The sequence below is a fragment of the Nicotiana tabacum genome, chromosome 5 (assembly GCF_000715075.1).
Source record: "Nicotiana tabacum cultivar K326 chromosome 5, ASM71507v2, whole genome shotgun sequence".
NCBI lineage: Eukaryota > Viridiplantae > Streptophyta > Magnoliopsida > Solanales > Solanaceae > Nicotiana > Nicotiana tabacum.
Genome location: NC_134084.1, coordinates 62795433 through 62813753, shown reverse-complemented (window position 1 = coordinate 62813753; position 18321 = coordinate 62795433). Strand labels below are relative to the sequence as shown.

Sequence of the window (18321 nt, the reverse complement as noted above, 5' to 3'; positions counted from 1 at the left end):
ACGGAATAAAAATGCAAACCCATGTAGTACAAAAAATAATTAACTTGAATGAAACACTTGATACAAAAAAGAAGTTACAATCATTTTTAGGATTGGTTAACCAAGTAAGAGAATATATTCCTAAATTAGCAGAAAACTTAAAACCATTACAGAAAAAATTAAAAAAGGACATAGAATATCATTTTGACGAAAAAGATAAAATACATATACAGAAGATAAAAAATATGTGTAAAAAATTACCAAAACTATATTTTCCAGATGAAAAGAAACAATTTACATATATTGTAGAAACTGATTCTAGTGATCACAGCTACGGAGGAGTTCTAAAATATAAATATGATAATGAAAAAATTGAACACCATTGTAGATATTATTCCGGATCATACACGGAACCACAATTAAAATGGGAAATAAATAGGAAAGAACTATTTGGATTATATAAATGTTTGTTAGCATTTGAGCCATATATTGTTTATAACAAATTTATAGTAAGAACAGATAATACACAAGTAAAATGGTGGATAACTCGGAAAGTACAGGATTCAGTAACTACAAAGGAAATAAGGAGACTTGTATTAAATATACAAAATTTTACATTTACAATTGAAGTAATACGGACTGACAAGAATGTTATTGCAGACTACCTATCAAGACAAAGGTACGCAAACAGATGAAAGCCAAGAATCAAAAGACATATTTACAATCCTTACTACTCTATCCTTACAGATGGAGAGTATGGGAAAAAGATTACAACAGCTAGAAAGTCAGCAGCATGACTATAAAAATGCGGAGCTAAGTCAATCAGAAGACTCTAAACTTCCAGAGGTAGAAGGAGACGTTGGGAAACTCCAAAAAACCCATAACACAGTTGCTTTATATACAGCTGCAGGTACAAGCAAACAAGTTAGCAAAAAGCCACATATCAATGTAAACCTAAATACCGTATTTGATAAGCCATTTACATCAAAAAAGCCAAGAGAAGCAATAGTTATAGCCCCACAAACTTCAACCTATGCTAATAGCCTACACCACAACAAAAAGGTATATAACCATATTACTCAAACATATATTGAGAATATATATAAAATCCAGACATTTCTGAACCTAAACCCTAGATCAACAACTACTACAGATCCAACACAAGATTATGTAACCCAAAAACTACAGGGATATAATAGGCTTATAGCCCAGCCAAAAACAAAAGCAAACCTAGTAAAAACATGTTACAACTACGGACTACTCAGCACAGTATATACCCATGACGGAGAAGAAATAATTGGAATACCAGAGCTATACAAAGCATTTGTCACCTTCAAGAGAATTACAAAAGGCAACCTATTCTTCATCAAATTCTATACAGCACCAGCGGAAATACTATATGATGAAATAAAACCCATAATACAGGTGATAAAAATAGGACTAACACGAGATATGATAATACCGGAAGAGATAGAGAAACAACCGGAGATACAGAAAATGGAGATACCAAGTTTCTATGCTAATAAAAGAATAATTGGTATAACAACTATTATTCAAGAACTAGCTAACAATTATCTACAAGGAAATGCTATCTGGAGCTACTATTCCAGAGACCAATTGATGATATATGCCAACTCGAAGGAACTACGCCAAGGAGATATGGATGAAGTCCAGAAATGGATTTTATCATTATTAAAACCAGAAATGCAACCAACTACCAGAGCATTGAAAAAAGAATTTATTTCAAACGAGTTATTAACAAGATACTGCAAACTAGTAGGACACAAATATCCAGACCACATATGTTCAAAGTGCAACGGAGATGATAACTATGTACCAGAAGTCCAACTAGAATGAAGGTATCAACAAGAAGACAAAAGAAGAAGACAGCTACTGGAAACATATAATGTAAAGTAAATAGTACTAGTCGCATTCATGAACAGTAAAGGTCGTTCATGAATAGTAAGAGTCATAAAGTAAATAGTATATGTCATAATCATGAACAGTAAAGGTCGTTCATGAATAGTAAGAGTCATAAAGTAAATAGTATAATCATGAACAGTAAAGGTCGTTCATGAATAGTAGGAGTCATTTGTAAACAGTAAGAGTCGTTTTAATTTTCTTTATATAGAATGTAAATCTGAGGAAGGAGGACATCCTCAGACATCCTCATCCTCACCTTCTCTCTCTTATATTCTCTCAATAAAATATCTAATTATATACAAACTTCTGAAAGCTATGGAGCATTCAAACGAGTTACAAAACCAGGTAAGTTTATTTATAATCATGTTTAACTAAACTCTTATATTCCTTATAATCTCTTGAATATCATAATTGTTTATCATGTTATAGTACTGTTATAAAGAACATCTTGAGAAAGTTTGCCTGTCTAATAATGCTGAGAGTAGTTAAGCCCAGACTATGCCATCCTAAAGTGGAAACCAGTAGGCAAGGAAGCCGTTTAGGGGAGTACACAGAGTTGAGGCGCTGTTAGGGTAAATGATTGAAGCATGAAAAACATGGTAGTGACCAGAAAAGATTGTTCAGTATAACTTATTAAAATATGATAAACTCTATGATAAACAAAGAGGTTAGAGGGAATATGTTTAGTAAACACATGATAAGGATAAATAGAAATCTGAATGAACAACCACACGTATTTATTAGAAGAAAATATTGACTACAAAATACTTATGTTATATATCTTTAAGAGACTTAATAACGATGTTAAAAGAAAAATTTACGATATTTTAGTTACTTTTGAAATAATATATGTAATGGAACAAGCATTTACGGAACTAATTGTATCACATGAAATAGATATATTAGATCTATATGAACTAGATTTATATTCAGACTAATGATCACATATCAAGTTAATAAAATCTTTTTATAAATGAAACATAACACTTTTCATTATATAAGATTCTATAATACCCAGAAATGGAAACTTCTTAAAAACCTCAGTAACATAAATAGAAAAATAGATTGTGTTAAATACAATATTAAAACCTGCAAAGATATTATTAGATATAATAAATTACGTAATAAAGCTTTACTAACTATAGAAAATGAAATTGAATTTTATGAAGATAAACTTGAAAGTTATCAACACAGAAAAGAAATAACACTGAGAAATATAGAAACCATAGATATATGTATCAACAGGTATACATCTCAGTATTAATATGAACGAATCAAAAATTGATAGTTACAAATATTTTAAATACTGGTTAGAAATTCTAAAACATATAAATATGTCAAAAATAATATTAGAAAAAAATATAGAAGAATATCAAAAAACTAAAGATATTAAATACTTAGAATACACACTTGAAAATATAAAAGAAATTTCAAGGTTAATTTCGCTAGCTACAGATAATCATGAAAAAGCATTTAATTCCACAACTACATAAAAAAGATCCTATGAAAAATAAGATGAACTCAAACAACCACCCCCAAATTAGAGGATGTAAATAAGAGAATTTGTGATAGAGTGAATTCACAAACAATACGTCTCCTTCAAGGAGTAGGTACACACAAGTTTTTGTGACTCACATCTTATTAAGACAATGTTTATGAGGACTCTTCAATATGGATGTACACATGCAATGAGTAAAATGATTGTGTTGTTCATAATGATGTATTAGGGAGTGACTTACTTGGTGACTTTAGGTTGATAGGGCAATAACTTAATCGATGCCCCTCGACTTCACATCCCTAACGCTCATTGGACACATACTAATATACTACATTATCTGGTGGTGCAGTGACATTAATAGGAACAAGGGTACTCCCCTTAGCAACAAGTTCTACCAATCCCTCCATGGCTCGATACATTCTCCTAAAAAACGCTTGGGCAATCTCCCTTAGATTCAATAGTGGGGTCATTCCCTCCTTAATGCTTCAAACTCGTGGATTATGGTATCGAGATTACTCATATAGAGAATAAGACATAACGAGGAAATTAGCTCCATATCTTGGATTCTACTGCACGATCTGGAGTATCAAAGAAGGGTGAAATTCCTAAATGTCTGAATAGCCTCAAACTTATAGATGTGGTCGACAACACACCTATAAGAAGGACTCTACTAGACACGGCTCCGAGACATCCTAGGACACTTTAAAACCTTAGGCTCTGATACCAAGTTTGTCACGCCCCAAAACCGAGGGGCACGACCGGCGCTCAACAGAGCAAGCCCAACTAAGCAAGCCTATTAGGTTTTATTCTACCCAAAAATTAATTTATGAATAACAAGGAGATGAACTCCAAAAATCCTAATTTATGAGCATTACATTGACAATTTTTATCTTTGTCTTTCACTAACAGTTCAACCATACTATCCAAATTATTACAATTAATAGATACGAAGGAAACATTCTTCCAAATAGCAACATATCTAGTTCAAATTTTCAATACCCGACACCACCCATAACTTGTCTATGGAGCCTCTAAACACAACTGAAGAGTAATATAGAAATGCCGGAAACAAGGCTCCCGCTATATCTCAAAATACAAAGTACATGATAAACAATGGTACAGGACCCCGAAATGAAGTGGGGCTCACCAAGTCAGCTGAAAGGGAGATACGTCACTAGCTGCGACCAACACTGCCTGCTATGGAACCACCTACATCCATTTAAAGATGTAGCGCCCCCAGCAAAAGGGACGTTAGTGCCATTGAATAGCACTAGTATGTATAAGTAAACACCATCTCATTAGAAAGAACAACCATACAAGAACAAAGAAATCATGAGGGTTCAACAAAAGCTTTAAACAATCACTATATCAACAAATAAAAGGAATCACATAGCTTTCACATAATTTTCGTAACTTTAGGTTGGGGTATTTAATACTGTTCATCATCATTCACAATACCACCGCTTTCTTGAGTGGAATCCAATCACGGCCCGATCGGCTAAGCTGCCTCGTTTGAGACATATACCTCAATCACTATTTCATTTCCTCTTTCTGGTTTCAATTTCAACACAATACCACCATGTGTGTAGCATGGCGTCTGATCACGGCCCGATCGGCTAGGCCGTCTTACCAAGACGTTACCCTTTTCCATTGATCATCTCACTTCAATTTTTGGTTCCACATAGGTTAGTCCATCGACACTTGGGGGCACAATTACCACATCATACTTGGCAGTAGGCCACATTTTATGGCTCATGTTTCACATTATTCCCATTTTCAACATTAAGCATGCCATTCTAGATCATAGGCACAAACAATAGCAATTCAAGTTGTAAGCATAAAGAGAAATTCACCTAGTTCGGCATAATATTCACAATGTAAGCTCAACTTGAAATTTAGGCATTTTAACACATAGTTCATGTTCTCACCACATCCTCAATTTTACAAAGAATAGCACGTAGTTCACATCTTTCACACATTCTCAAATTATCAAGGACAGCATATTGTCCACATTGAAACACACCTTCCACATATAATCTTGCAACAACAATTCACTTGAAATAATAAGCACAACATCTATAAATTTTCAGACTTACAACATTTATATGGACGCCATGGGAGTTCAATTTTTAAGAAGAGGGGGTTTTAGCCATACATACCTTGATTAGATTTCCTTAAGTTTCTACAATCCACCAACACCTCTAGCAATAAAAATCTACAAGGAGATAGCGGGAATCAATTAATAATTAGGAAGATTATCCATGGTGTAACTCTCTTAGGAATTTCATCAAACACCTAACATGTGAAGTAGTCTACAAGGTCTGAAAATGGAAATTCCTTCCTCCCTCAACCAATTTTAATAGGAACTACCCAAATTAGTTATTTACTATCACATACTGCAACTTAGTCCCACATGCATGGCCTATTCCTAATCCCCACCACATATTTGAACCCTTAACCTCTTACATGAAATCTTGGAAGAAGGACATACCCGGATGGAGAACAATCAAGTGGTTATCTTCCTTGATTCTTGAGAACTTGAGAAAGATTTGGTGATTATAAGCTAGGCTCCTTCTTTCTATTCCCCTCTCTATAAGCTCTCAACTCTCTCTAAAATCAGTAGAAAATGACCCCAAATGAAGCTTCATATATTAAAATGAGGTTCGGTTATAAAAATAGGAAAAATAAGCCTCTGAAATCGGGTCTGCGGTCGCATAATGCACCGCAAAACAAGAATGTGGGTTGCAAAATGCATCGCGGAACTGGTGCCCAAAATTGGGCTACACTGGTCCAGTTTGCAATTGCAGATCAATTATGCAGACCGCATAATGGTTTTGCGATCGCAAAATTGACACAGGATCGCATTTTTCCAGCCTTTGGTAATTTGATCATAACTTTGTGTATGAATGTCCAAATGACGAACGGTTTGAAGCATTGAAAACTAGACTCAAAGACCTTTCATATAATAGGTTTTTAATCACATTATACCTTATATATATTTAAATATTCTCGTTCAAAATGTGGACTTGTGCAAACTCAATTGGAATTTTAGCCCATTATGAAATTTTCCGATTTGTCTTAGACTTAGGCCCCTCCTTGGACCCCACATTACTTATTATAAGACTTATACACTTATTTACCAAATCAAATTGATGCCCATCATGTTAATAGAACATAAAATATTATAATTAGCCTATATTGCACCACGAAATCCTAAATTACTTAGCAAAATTTTCCGGGGCCTTACATCATACCCCAATTAACATTCGACAAGCTACCCACACGATTTTAAGCAAAAACAATGAGATACTGACATTTTTGAGCATGTAATTAACCCTAAATCTAAGAACAACACAAACAAAAGAGGAAGAATCTAATTAAGAGATTAGCATACAAGTAGTGAAGAAGAAGGTGAGAATCTAAGTCGATGTAATGAGAGAAGAATGAGAACAAATGGGATGCACTGTAGCATTTTGAGTTTAGGGTCGTAAAAGTGTAAACAGATGAGAAAAGTTATATTTATACTATTGACTCATCGGACCCACAATTTGACCTGAGTGCGGCCGCATAGTTTTGACGCAGACTGCACTCCTTACCTTCCCTTGAGATGACTGGCCGTTGACCGCACAAAAATGTGTGCGGCTGCATTTCCTTAAGCGTTTTTGACATACCAGCTTCAGAGACAATGCATTTTGACACTTAGCCAATTTTTTGATGCACAGTCCCTGCAATGCACACCCATTCCTGTATACACTTCAAAACTGGTTAGCACAAAACAAATCCTATCTAATCTAAAGAAGAAAAATAAAAGAAAGAAAGAGACACATGGGTTGCCTCCCAAGAAGTGCCTGATTTAACATCGCGGCATGATGCAGATTACTAATCATGAGAAATGGAGAACTACCACAATATGGCCATCATCAACCTTGGCAAGATAATGTTTAACCCGGTGCCCATTGACTCTAAAAACCTCATCATTCTTATTTTTCAAATCTAGGGCACCAAAGGGGGTTACATTCACTACTTCAAAGGGCCTACTCCATTTTGATTTGAACTTGCCTGGAAACATCCTCAACCGGGAATTGAACAATAGCACCAGATCACCTTCTTTGAACTCCTTGTTGTGGATATACTTGTCATGGAGGTACTTCATCTTATCCTTGTAAAGGGATGAACTTGTGTAGGCACGATACCAGAATTCATCAAGCTCATTCAAATGTGCCACTCTTAGGTTTGTAGCGACATCCTCCTCAAGGTTCAACTTTTTCAATGCCCACATGGCTTTATGCTGAAGTTCTACCAGAAGATGACACGCCTTCCAAAACACCAGTCGATATGGAGACATCCCAATGGCATCTTGTAGGTCATCCTATAAGCCCAACGATCATCATCAAGTTTTCTTGACCAATCAGTCCGTTTGGCATTCATGATCTTTGACAAAATGCTCCTGATCTCCCGGTTATAGACTTCAACATGTCCGCTTGCTTGAGGATGGTAGAGGGCTAAGACTTTATGAGTGACACCATACTTGGAAAGTAGTGTATCAAAAGTCTGGTTGCAAAAATGTGAACCCCCATCACTTACAATGGCCCTTGGGGTCCCAAACCTTGTGAAGATGTTCTTTTTCAAGAAGGCCACCACACTTTGAGCTTCATTATTGGGCAAAGCCATGGCATCAACCCATTTTTAAACATAATCCATAGCTACCAAAATTTAAGTGTTCTCATAAGAGCTCACAAAGGGTCCCATGAAATCAATACCCCAAATATCAAAGATATCAATCTCTAAAATGGTGATAAGGGGAATCGCATTCTTCTTAGAAATTCCACTGGCCCTTTGGGATTCATCACAATGCTTTAAGATCAATAGCGTCTTTGTAGAGGGTAGGCCAATAAATTCACAAGTCAAAACTTTTGTATCCATTCTTGCTCTACCATGGTGACCACCATACGATGAATAGTGGCAAGCCTCAAGAATTCCCATTTGTTCTTATTCCGGCATACATTGTCGGATCACACTATCAGTACATATTCGGAAAAGATACGGCTTATCCCAATAGTAATCCAAGCAATGCCATTTGAGCTTCTTCATTTGGCTTGAAGAGAACTCATTTGGTACAATGCCGGTCACAAAATAATAGGCTAAATCGGCGAACCATGGAATACCGTTCATTGAAATGGATAGGAGTTGCTCGTCAGGAAATGAATCATTGATCTTAAGGACATCATGTGGCCTCCCCTCCTCCTCCAAACGGGACAAGTGGTCCGCCACTTGATTCTTACTACCCTAGCGGTCTTGAATCTCTAGATCAAACTCTTGCACAAGAAGCTCCCACCGCATCAACCTTGACTTAGAATCTTTCTTGCTCATCTAATACCGAAGCTCCGCATGGTCGGTGTGAACAATCACCTTAGTACCCGTCAAATACAGTTGAAACTTCTCCATGGCAAACACAATAGCAAGTAGCTCATTTTCGGTCACTGTGTAGTTAACTTGGGCATCATTCATAGTCTTTCTAGCATAGTAGACCAGATGGAAGATTTTGTTGATTCTTTTTCCCAACACTGATCCAACCGCAACATCACTAGCATCACACATGAGCTCAAAAGGCAAGCTCCAATCCGGTGCGGTGATAATAGGAGTAGTAGTTAACTTGATCTTAAGCAACTCAAATGCCTTCATACAATCTTCATTGAAATGGAAGTTGGCATCCTTCTCCAAAAGTTTATACAAAGGGTTTACCACCTTCAAAAAGTCCTTAATAAATCGGCGGATAAAACCCGCATGACCCAAGAAGCTCCTCACTCCCTTCACAGATGTAGGAGGAGCGAGTTTGGAGTTCACCTCAACCTTAGCTTGGTCAACCTCAATACCATGTTTTGAAATCCGGCAGAGGACAATGGATTTCTCGATTTTGGAGTGACACTAATCCCAGTTCAACACCAACTTAGTCTCCTCACATATAGACAACACTCTATCCAAGTTGTTCAAACAATCATCAAACAAATTTCCAACCAAAGAATAATCATCCATGAAAACTTCAAGAATATCTTCCACCATGTCGATGAAAATAGCCATCATACACCATTGAAATGTTGCCGGTGCATTGCACAACCCAAAAGGCATCGTAGAAAACGAGAGAGTACCATAAGGACAAGTGAAAATGGCTTTCTCTTGGTCCTCAAGAGTAATAAGGATTTGGTTATAACCAGAGTATCCATCCAAAAAGTAATAAAAATCATGCCCGACCAATATAGCAAGCATTTGGTCACGAAATGGAAGCGAGAAATGATCTTTCCGAGTAACTTTGTTAAACTTCCTGTAGTCCATGAACACTCTCCACCTAATGACGGTTTATGTTGGGATCAATTCATCTCGTCATTTGTAACCACAGTCATGCCCCCTTTCTTTGGGATACATTGCACTAAAGAGGTCTACGAGCAATCAGAAATGGGGTACACAATCCCGGCATCTAACCACTTGATTATCTCCTTCTTCACCACCTCTTGCATTGCTTCATTTAATCTTTTTTGATGTTCGACAGAGGGTTTGGCACCCTCCTCCAAAATAATCTTGTGCATGCAAAAGGCGAGGCTTATACCATGGATATCCGCCAAAGTCCAACCGATTTCTCTTTTCCTCCTATGTAGCACCTCCAATGTGGACTCTACCTGCATGTTAGTTAAGCATGAAGACATGATAACTGGTAGAGTAGAAGAAGGGCCAAGGAATTCATACCTGAGGTTGCGGGTGCAGTGGCTTTAGCTCCAAGGTAGGAGGCTCCTCGATTGAGGGCTTTGTTGGAGGAGTCTTCTAGTTTTCAAGATACAAAGATAGATTTCGGGGCATATAAGTGTACGACCCCATGCCATGCAATGCATTTACACACTCCACCTAACCATCACTCTCCTCATCATCATCTAGGTTGAGAAAAGCGGCTTCCAATTTGTCCTCAACATTCATTGTTGCATTAGCATCATCAACTATTCCATCGATCACCCAATCGACAAACGAACAAACTTCATTACTATTTGGTTGCCTCATTGATTTGCACACATGGAAGACCACCTTTTCGTCACCCACCCGGAAAGTGAGCTCACCAGCCTCCACATCAACAAGAGCCTTCCCCATAGCAAGGAGAGGTCTACCCAAAATAATAGGCACCTTATAGTCCCCTTCACAATCAAGGATAATGAATTCCGCTGGGAGGATGAACTTATAAACTCTAACCAAAACATCATCAATAATACCCAACATGCTCTTGATTGTTCGATCTGCCATTTGTAACCTCATGGATGTGGGTCTTGGTTGCCTATTTCTGAAAGTTGAACACCGAGTAGGGCATCAAGTTGATACTTTCCCCGAGATCATATAATGCTTTGGAAATATCGACGCTCCCAATAGAGAAAGGGATTGTGAACGCCCGGATCTTCCAACTTTGGAGCCATTGACTGCACAATAGCACTCACTTGGTGAGTCATCTTTATAGTTTCACAATTCATTGATCTTTTATTAGTTACTAAATCCTTCATGAGTTTTGCATATCAAGGAATCTGTTCCAATGCCTCAACCAACAGCACATCAATTGACAAACTCTTCATCATATCAATAAACGTTTTGAACTGGTTCTCACTGTTTTTCTTTGCAAGCCTTTGAGGGTATGGAGGAGGAGGCCTTGGCATTGGTGCCTTAGCCTTTTGCACTACCGGTTCCGGCATGTACACATTGCAAGAAATGATTGAAGCAAGAAAAATATGGTAGTGACCAGAAAAGATTGTTCAGTAGACAGAGTTGAGGCGCTGTTAGGGTAAATGATTGAAGCAAGAAAAACATGGTAGTGACCATAAAAGATTGTTCAGTATAACTTATTAAAACATGATGAACTCTATGATAAACAAAGAGGTTAAAGGGAATATGTTTAGTAAACACATGATAAGAATAATAAGGAAAAATAATAATATCTTATGAACAACCCCACTTATTTACTAGATAACAATAATGATTACAAAATACTCATGTTATATACCTTGAACCAACTTAATAACGACATTAGGAGAAAAATTTATGATATTTTAATTTCTTTTGAAATAATTAACATAATGGAACAAGGCTATACAGAACTAATTTTATCAGAAGAAATAGATATCTTAGATTTATATGAACTTGACTTATATTCAGATTAATGATCAACTACAAATATATCAAGTTAATTCCGCTTTTTACAACATCCGACTACACTTACACAATTGGTATCAGAGCTATGATAAATAAACATTTACTTTAAGAAGCAAAATCATGGAAGACAACACTGACCTAGAATATGAATACTTAAGTATTACAAAAACAAACAAAGCTAGCTATCTGAATTAATAGATATAATATCTAAAACAGAATATAAATATCTTTGCTATCTTAAAAATAAAAGATGAATAAAGAAGAGTTCGCACTAGAAGTGAAAACATATGAAAATCCAGAAGTATTAAAAATAACAGTAATTTTTTCCAACTTAGGAAGAAGATACAAGAAAATATGAAATAACCTGAACTTAATGTTAGAAAAAGAAACTGTAAAACTGGAAGATAGTTTAACCGCAATGGTTAGAATAACAAAAGAAAACGAGAAATTAAAGAAATACAACAGCAAGCTGAAGAAAAAATACAACAGATAGAAGAAGTAAAAAACACTAAAATAACAGAATTAGAAATGCTAAAACAGCTATATACTAATAAACTAAAAGAAAAAGAAAAACGTAAAGAAGAAGAACAAGAACTAAGACTGACAAATGAGATAGAGAAATTTAAATTACAGTTAGAAGAGGTACAGGATAATCCACCAAATATAAGCATAAACGAGATAAATGACCAAAGTGATAACGACAAAGATCCAGGAGAAAACTATTCAGAAACAAGTGAAACGTACACAGAACTTATAGAAAAAACAGAAAAAATAAAAACAAATCCAGAAATAAACACAGGAGATATGGCCGAGGATAAACCAAACACATCAGGAGTAAAAAATCCAAGACAACTAAACCCAACCTATTACAGAGTAAGTTATGATTCATATGATAGAAACAAAACATTATGGGATAAAAGGCTAAATAGGAAATGGACACCAAGACAGATAACTGAACAATGTAATTTTTTAGATCTAGATTGTGTAGCAGATATAAATAAAATAATCCAATTATGGATAGGGTATATCTCAAAACAACTAATAGATAATAAAATAGTGATAGCTGATACACCAGGATATATAGAAAGAACACTTATAGGAACGGTAAAATTATGGTTACAAAATTTAATAAGTGAAAGCTTAGATACATTAAGAAGTAATAAAAAACTTGATGGTACAGCTGCAACAACAGTTACAGATATATTGAATAAATATGAAATAGCAATAAGAAATGAATTTAGTAGTATGACAACAGAAGTAGAAGAACAAAATAAAGAAAAGACTACGAATAGGAATTTAATGAAAAAATTAGCAATATGTAATATGTGTTATATAGACGAATATACTTGTGCATTTAGAAACTATTATTATAAAGGAACATACAGTTAGGATGAAAGTAAGGAAATAAGAAAATTATATTTTACACAATTACCAGAACCGTTTAGCTCAAAAATAATAAAAAATTGGAATGAAGCAGAACTAGCAGATACTCTAGGAGCTCGAATAAAATTTCTACAAAACTGGTTTATAGAATTATGTGAAAAATATAAAGAAAATATCAAAATGGATAAAATATTAGTAAAAAATTTGGCATGCTGCAAAAATAAAATAGCACCCCAATTTGGTTGCACAGATAAATATTACAATAAAGAAGGAAAAAGAAAAAGATATAAATCCAAATATAAGTATAAGAAACCAAGAGGAAGATATTATGTAAAAAGTTACAAACATAAAAAACCATATAGAAAAAAGAAAAAACTAACAGAATGTACTTGTTACAATTGTGGAAAGCTAGGACACTTAGCTAAGGATTGCAGATTACCAAAAAACCCAAAGAAGAAACAAATTACCGAAATAATGATAGACAATGATAAATATACACAAATAGAATATGTAGATTATGAATTAGGCAGTGAAGACAGCATATATGAGATATCAGAAAACGAGTTCTCAGAAAATGAAAAGGATATAAATAATAATGAAATAGAAGAATCAGACGAAGATAATTATGACTGAAAAGGATATACAAATTATACAACAAGAAGAACACCAAGATGAACAATCTTCAGAACAGAAAATAATATTTGACACCACTATATTTGAACAAATAAAAGGAAAAGAATTGGATTTAAGCATAGACAAAATATTAGAAGTACCAACAATAAAGAATTGGTTTAAAAGACAAAAAGAAGAATACTATGTAGTAAGCCAAAGAGAACATATAATAGACTGTAAATACATTAAAGGTAAAGCAAGAATACCAATTTTAAATTAAAAACTATTAAATAAAGAAATACAAGATATAAAAGCAAAAAATCCAATAAAATACGTACACTTAGGAGGAACAAAGATACTAATAAAAGCATATTTTAGAGAAGGAATAGATACCCCTATAGAAATATACTTGGCAGACGATAGAATTGTACAGCCTATAGAAAAGAGTATAATAAGTGCAGTAAGAGGTAACTTAATATACCAAAAATTCAAATTCATAATAAGTGCCAACTATTCGGTGGCAATAGATGATAAAAATATAGATAAATCATTAGTGCTATACTGGAAAATGTCTGGAATAGAACTAGCACCAGGAAGTAAGATATTTACAGCAATATGTAAAAATCTATATGTCTTAACAACAAAACATAAGATAACAGCTAAAAATAAAATAAATAAAATAAAAATAGAAAATTCATTCGAAAGAATAGTATCAGTTATAGACAACAATGATTATATTTATAAGGAAATAGATATAGAAGAAGATTTAGAAATAGTAAAAGAAAGATTAAGCACGTCAAAACGAACAAGTAATGAAATACCAGAGACATCATCAAGAATAAGTACATTAAGAAGAATCGATTACATAACTCCACAAAAATTAATAGAACAAAAAATAGAAGAAATAAACCCACACCATTATTATATAACAGGAATAATGGACCAAAGAAAATATTTAATATTAATAAATACAGGACAAGAAGAGAATTATGTTATAAGAGAACTAATACCAGAACAAGAGATAGTGACGATAGAACAACAAAATTCAGAATTACCAAAAGCATTAAGAAAAAATTAAGAAACAACTGAAAAGGAATTAATTATTGGAGAAATACCAATATTAATAAATTTTAAAATATATCAAGGAGATAAAAACATTAGACTAGGAATAAAATGGTTAGAAAAAGTCAAACCATATAAATTAGAAGATATGCAATTAACAATAAGTTATGAAAATAAGAAAATAATAATAAAAAGAACCTTAATATATTGCCAAAAATATATATATACTTGCCAAAATAATAATAGAAGGATATAATAATAGATATTATACACCTATGATGGATACAGGAGCAGAAGCTAACATGTGTAGGCATAATTGTCTACCAGAAAGTAAATGGAAAAAACTAAAAAACCCCATAGTAGTAACAGGATTTAACAATGAGGGAAGTATGATAACATACAAAGTAAGGAATCTAAAAATACAAATATGGTATAAAATATTAACCATAGAAGAAATATATAGTTATGAATTCACAAATAAGGATATATTATTAGGAATGCCATTTTTAGATAAGTTATACCCACATATTATAACAAAAACACATTGGTGGTTTACTACTCCGTGTAAGCAAAGATTAGGAGCAAAAAGAGTTAATAATAAATTGAGAAAAACAACACACTGGATTAAGGGAAGTGAAAAAATTACCCAAAAATTAGAAAATATGATACAAAGCAACCATAATATAGAAATAATTATTTTCTCAATAAACAAGATAAAACTACTCCAAGATAAATTAGAACTTCTATATAATGATAATCCACTACAAGGTTGGGAAAAACCATAAAACAAAAATAAAAATTGAACTAATAGATGAAAATAGTATAATAACACAAAAACCTTTGAAATATAATTTTAATGATCTAACAGAATTTAAAATACACATACAGGAATTATTAGACAATAAGTACATACAAGAAAGTAATAGTAAACACACTAGCCCAGCATTTATAGTAAATAAGCATAGCGAACAAAAACGAGGGAAAAGTCGTATGGTTGTAGATTATAGAAATTTAAATGCAAAAACAAAAACATATAATTATCCGATACCAAATAAAATACTAAAAATCAGACAAATACAAGGATATAACTATTTTAGTAAATTTGACTGTAAATCAGGATTTTACCATTTAAAACTAGAAGAAGAATCTAAAAAGTTAACAGCATTCACAGTACCACAAGGATTTTACGAATGGAACGTATTACCATTTGGATATAAAAATGCACCAGGTAGATACCAACATTTTATGGATAACTACTTTGACCAATTAGAAAATTGCATAATATATATAGATGATATACTGTTATATTCTAGAACAGAGAACGAACATATAAAATTACTAGAAAAATTCATACACATTGTAGAAATATCAGGAATTAGTTTAAGTAAAAAGAAAGCAGAAGTGACGAAAAATCAAATAGAATTCTTAGGTATACAAATAGATAAAAATGGAATAAAATGCAAACTCATATAGTACAAAAAATAATTAACTTAAATGAAACACTTGATACAAAAAATAAGTTACAATCATTTTTAGGATTAGTTAACCAAGTAAGAGAATATATCCCTAAATTAGCAGAAAACTTAAAACCATTACACAAAAAATTAAAAAAGGATGTAGAATACCATTTTGACGAACAAGATAAAATACATATAAAGAAGATCAAAAATATGTGTTAAAAATTACCAAAACTATATTTTTCAGATGAAAAAAGACAGTTCACATACATAGTAGAAACTAATTCTAGTGACCACAGCTACGGAGGAGTTCTAAAATATAAATATAATAATGAAAAGATTGAACACCATTGTAGATATTATTCAGGATCATACACGGAGCCACAATTAAAATGGGAGATAAATAGGAAAGAATTATTTGGATTATATAAATGTTTGTTAGCGTTTGAGGCATATATCGTTTATAACAAGTTTATTGTAAGAACAGATAATACACAAGTAAAATGGTGGATAACACGGAAAGTACAAGATTCAGTAACTACGAAGGAAATAAGAAGGCTTGTATTAAATATACAAAATTTTACATTTACAATTGAAGTAATAAGGACTGACAAGAATGTTATTGCAGACTACCTATCAAGACAAAGGTACCCAAACTGATGAAAGACAAGAAACTAAAGATATATTTGCAATCCTTACTACTCTATCTTTACAGATGGATGGTATGGGAAAAAGATTTCAACAGCTAAAAGAAAGCCAGTCAAGTCAGCAGCATGACTATAAAAATGTGGAGCTAAGTCGATCGGAAGACTCAAAACTTCCAGAGTTAGAAGGAGACGTTGGGAAACTCCAAAAAACCCATAACACAGTTGGTTTATATACAGCTGCAGGTACAAATAAACAAGTTAACAAGAAGCCACATATCAATGTCAATTTAAACAACATATTTGATAAACCAATTACTCCGAAAAGGCCAAAAGAAACAATAGTTACAACACCACAAACCTCAACCTATGCCAACAGCCTACACCAAAATAACAAAATATACAACCATATTACTCATACCTATATTGAGAATATATACAAAATTCAAACATTCCTAAACCTGAACCCCAGAGCAACTACTACAACAGATCCAACACAGGACTATTTAACCCAAAAACTCCAAGGATATAATAGGCTTATTGCACAGCCAAAAACTAGAGCCAATTTAGTAAAAATATGTTACAATTACGGATTACTTAGCACGGTATATACCTATGATGGGGAAGAGATAAGTGGAATACCAGAGCTATATAAAGCATTTATTACATTCAAAAGAATTACAAAAGGAAATTTATTTTTTATAAAATTCTATACAGCACCAGCTGAGATACTATACGATGAGATAAAACCTATTATACAAGTTGTAAAAATAGGATTGACACGAGATATGATAATACCAGAAGAAATAGAACAACAACCAGAAATACCGAAAATCGAGATACCAGGTTTTTATGCCAACAAAAGAATAATTGGGATAGCAACTATTATCCAAGAGCTAGCCAACAATTATTTACAAGAAAATGCTATCTGGAGCTACTACTCAAGGGACTAACTAATGATATATGCAAATTCAAGAGAACTACGACAAGGAGATATGGATGAAGTCCAAAAATGGATTTTATCATTACTAAAACCAGAGATACAACCAACTACAAGAGCACTAAAGAAAAGATTTATTTCCAATAAATTATTGACGAGATACTACAAATTAGTAGGACACAAATACCCAGATCATATATGTTCAAAATGCAGCGGAGAAGATAACCATGTACCAGAAGTACAACTGGAATGAAGATATCAGCAAGAAGACAAATAAGGAAGACAACTATTGAAAACAAATAATGTAAAAAAGTCATAAAGTAAATAGTACGAGTCATATTCATGAACAGTAAAGGTCATTCATGAATAGTAAGAGTCATGTAAAAAAGTCGTAAAGTAAATAGTACGAGTCATATTCATGAACAGTAAAGATCGTTCATGAAGAGTCATTTGTAAACAGTAAGAGTCGTTTCAATTTTCTATATATAGTTTGTAAATCCGAAGATAAGAGGACACACCCTCACCTTCTCTCTCTTATAAAAAATATCTGAGTTATTTACAAGTCTCTTAAACAACTATGGAACATTCAAACGAGTTACAAGATCAGGTAAGTTTATTCACAATCATGTCTAACTAAACTTTTATATT

The 18321-nt window shown here is 33.4% G+C and overlaps 2 protein-coding genes across 2 annotated transcripts; both read left to right on the top strand.

The window, feature by feature from the left end:
- Positions 1–726: 726 nt before the first annotated feature.
- Positions 727–10050, top strand: LOC142180794 (uncharacterized). The gene is made up of 3 exons (XM_075252868.1): positions 727–1627; positions 9726–9855; positions 9945–10050. The coding sequence occupies exons 1-3, from the start codon at positions 727–729 to the stop codon at positions 10048–10050; spliced, it is 1137 nt and encodes a 378-aa protein (XP_075108969.1).
- A 6754-nt stretch (positions 10051–16804) lies between these two features.
- On the top strand, positions 16805–17686 carry LOC142180793 (uncharacterized). The gene has a single exon (XM_075252867.1). It carries the CDS (start codon positions 16805–16807, stop codon positions 17684–17686), a length of 882 nt encoding a protein of 293 aa, XP_075108968.1.
- Positions 17687–18321: the final 635 nt, after the last annotated feature.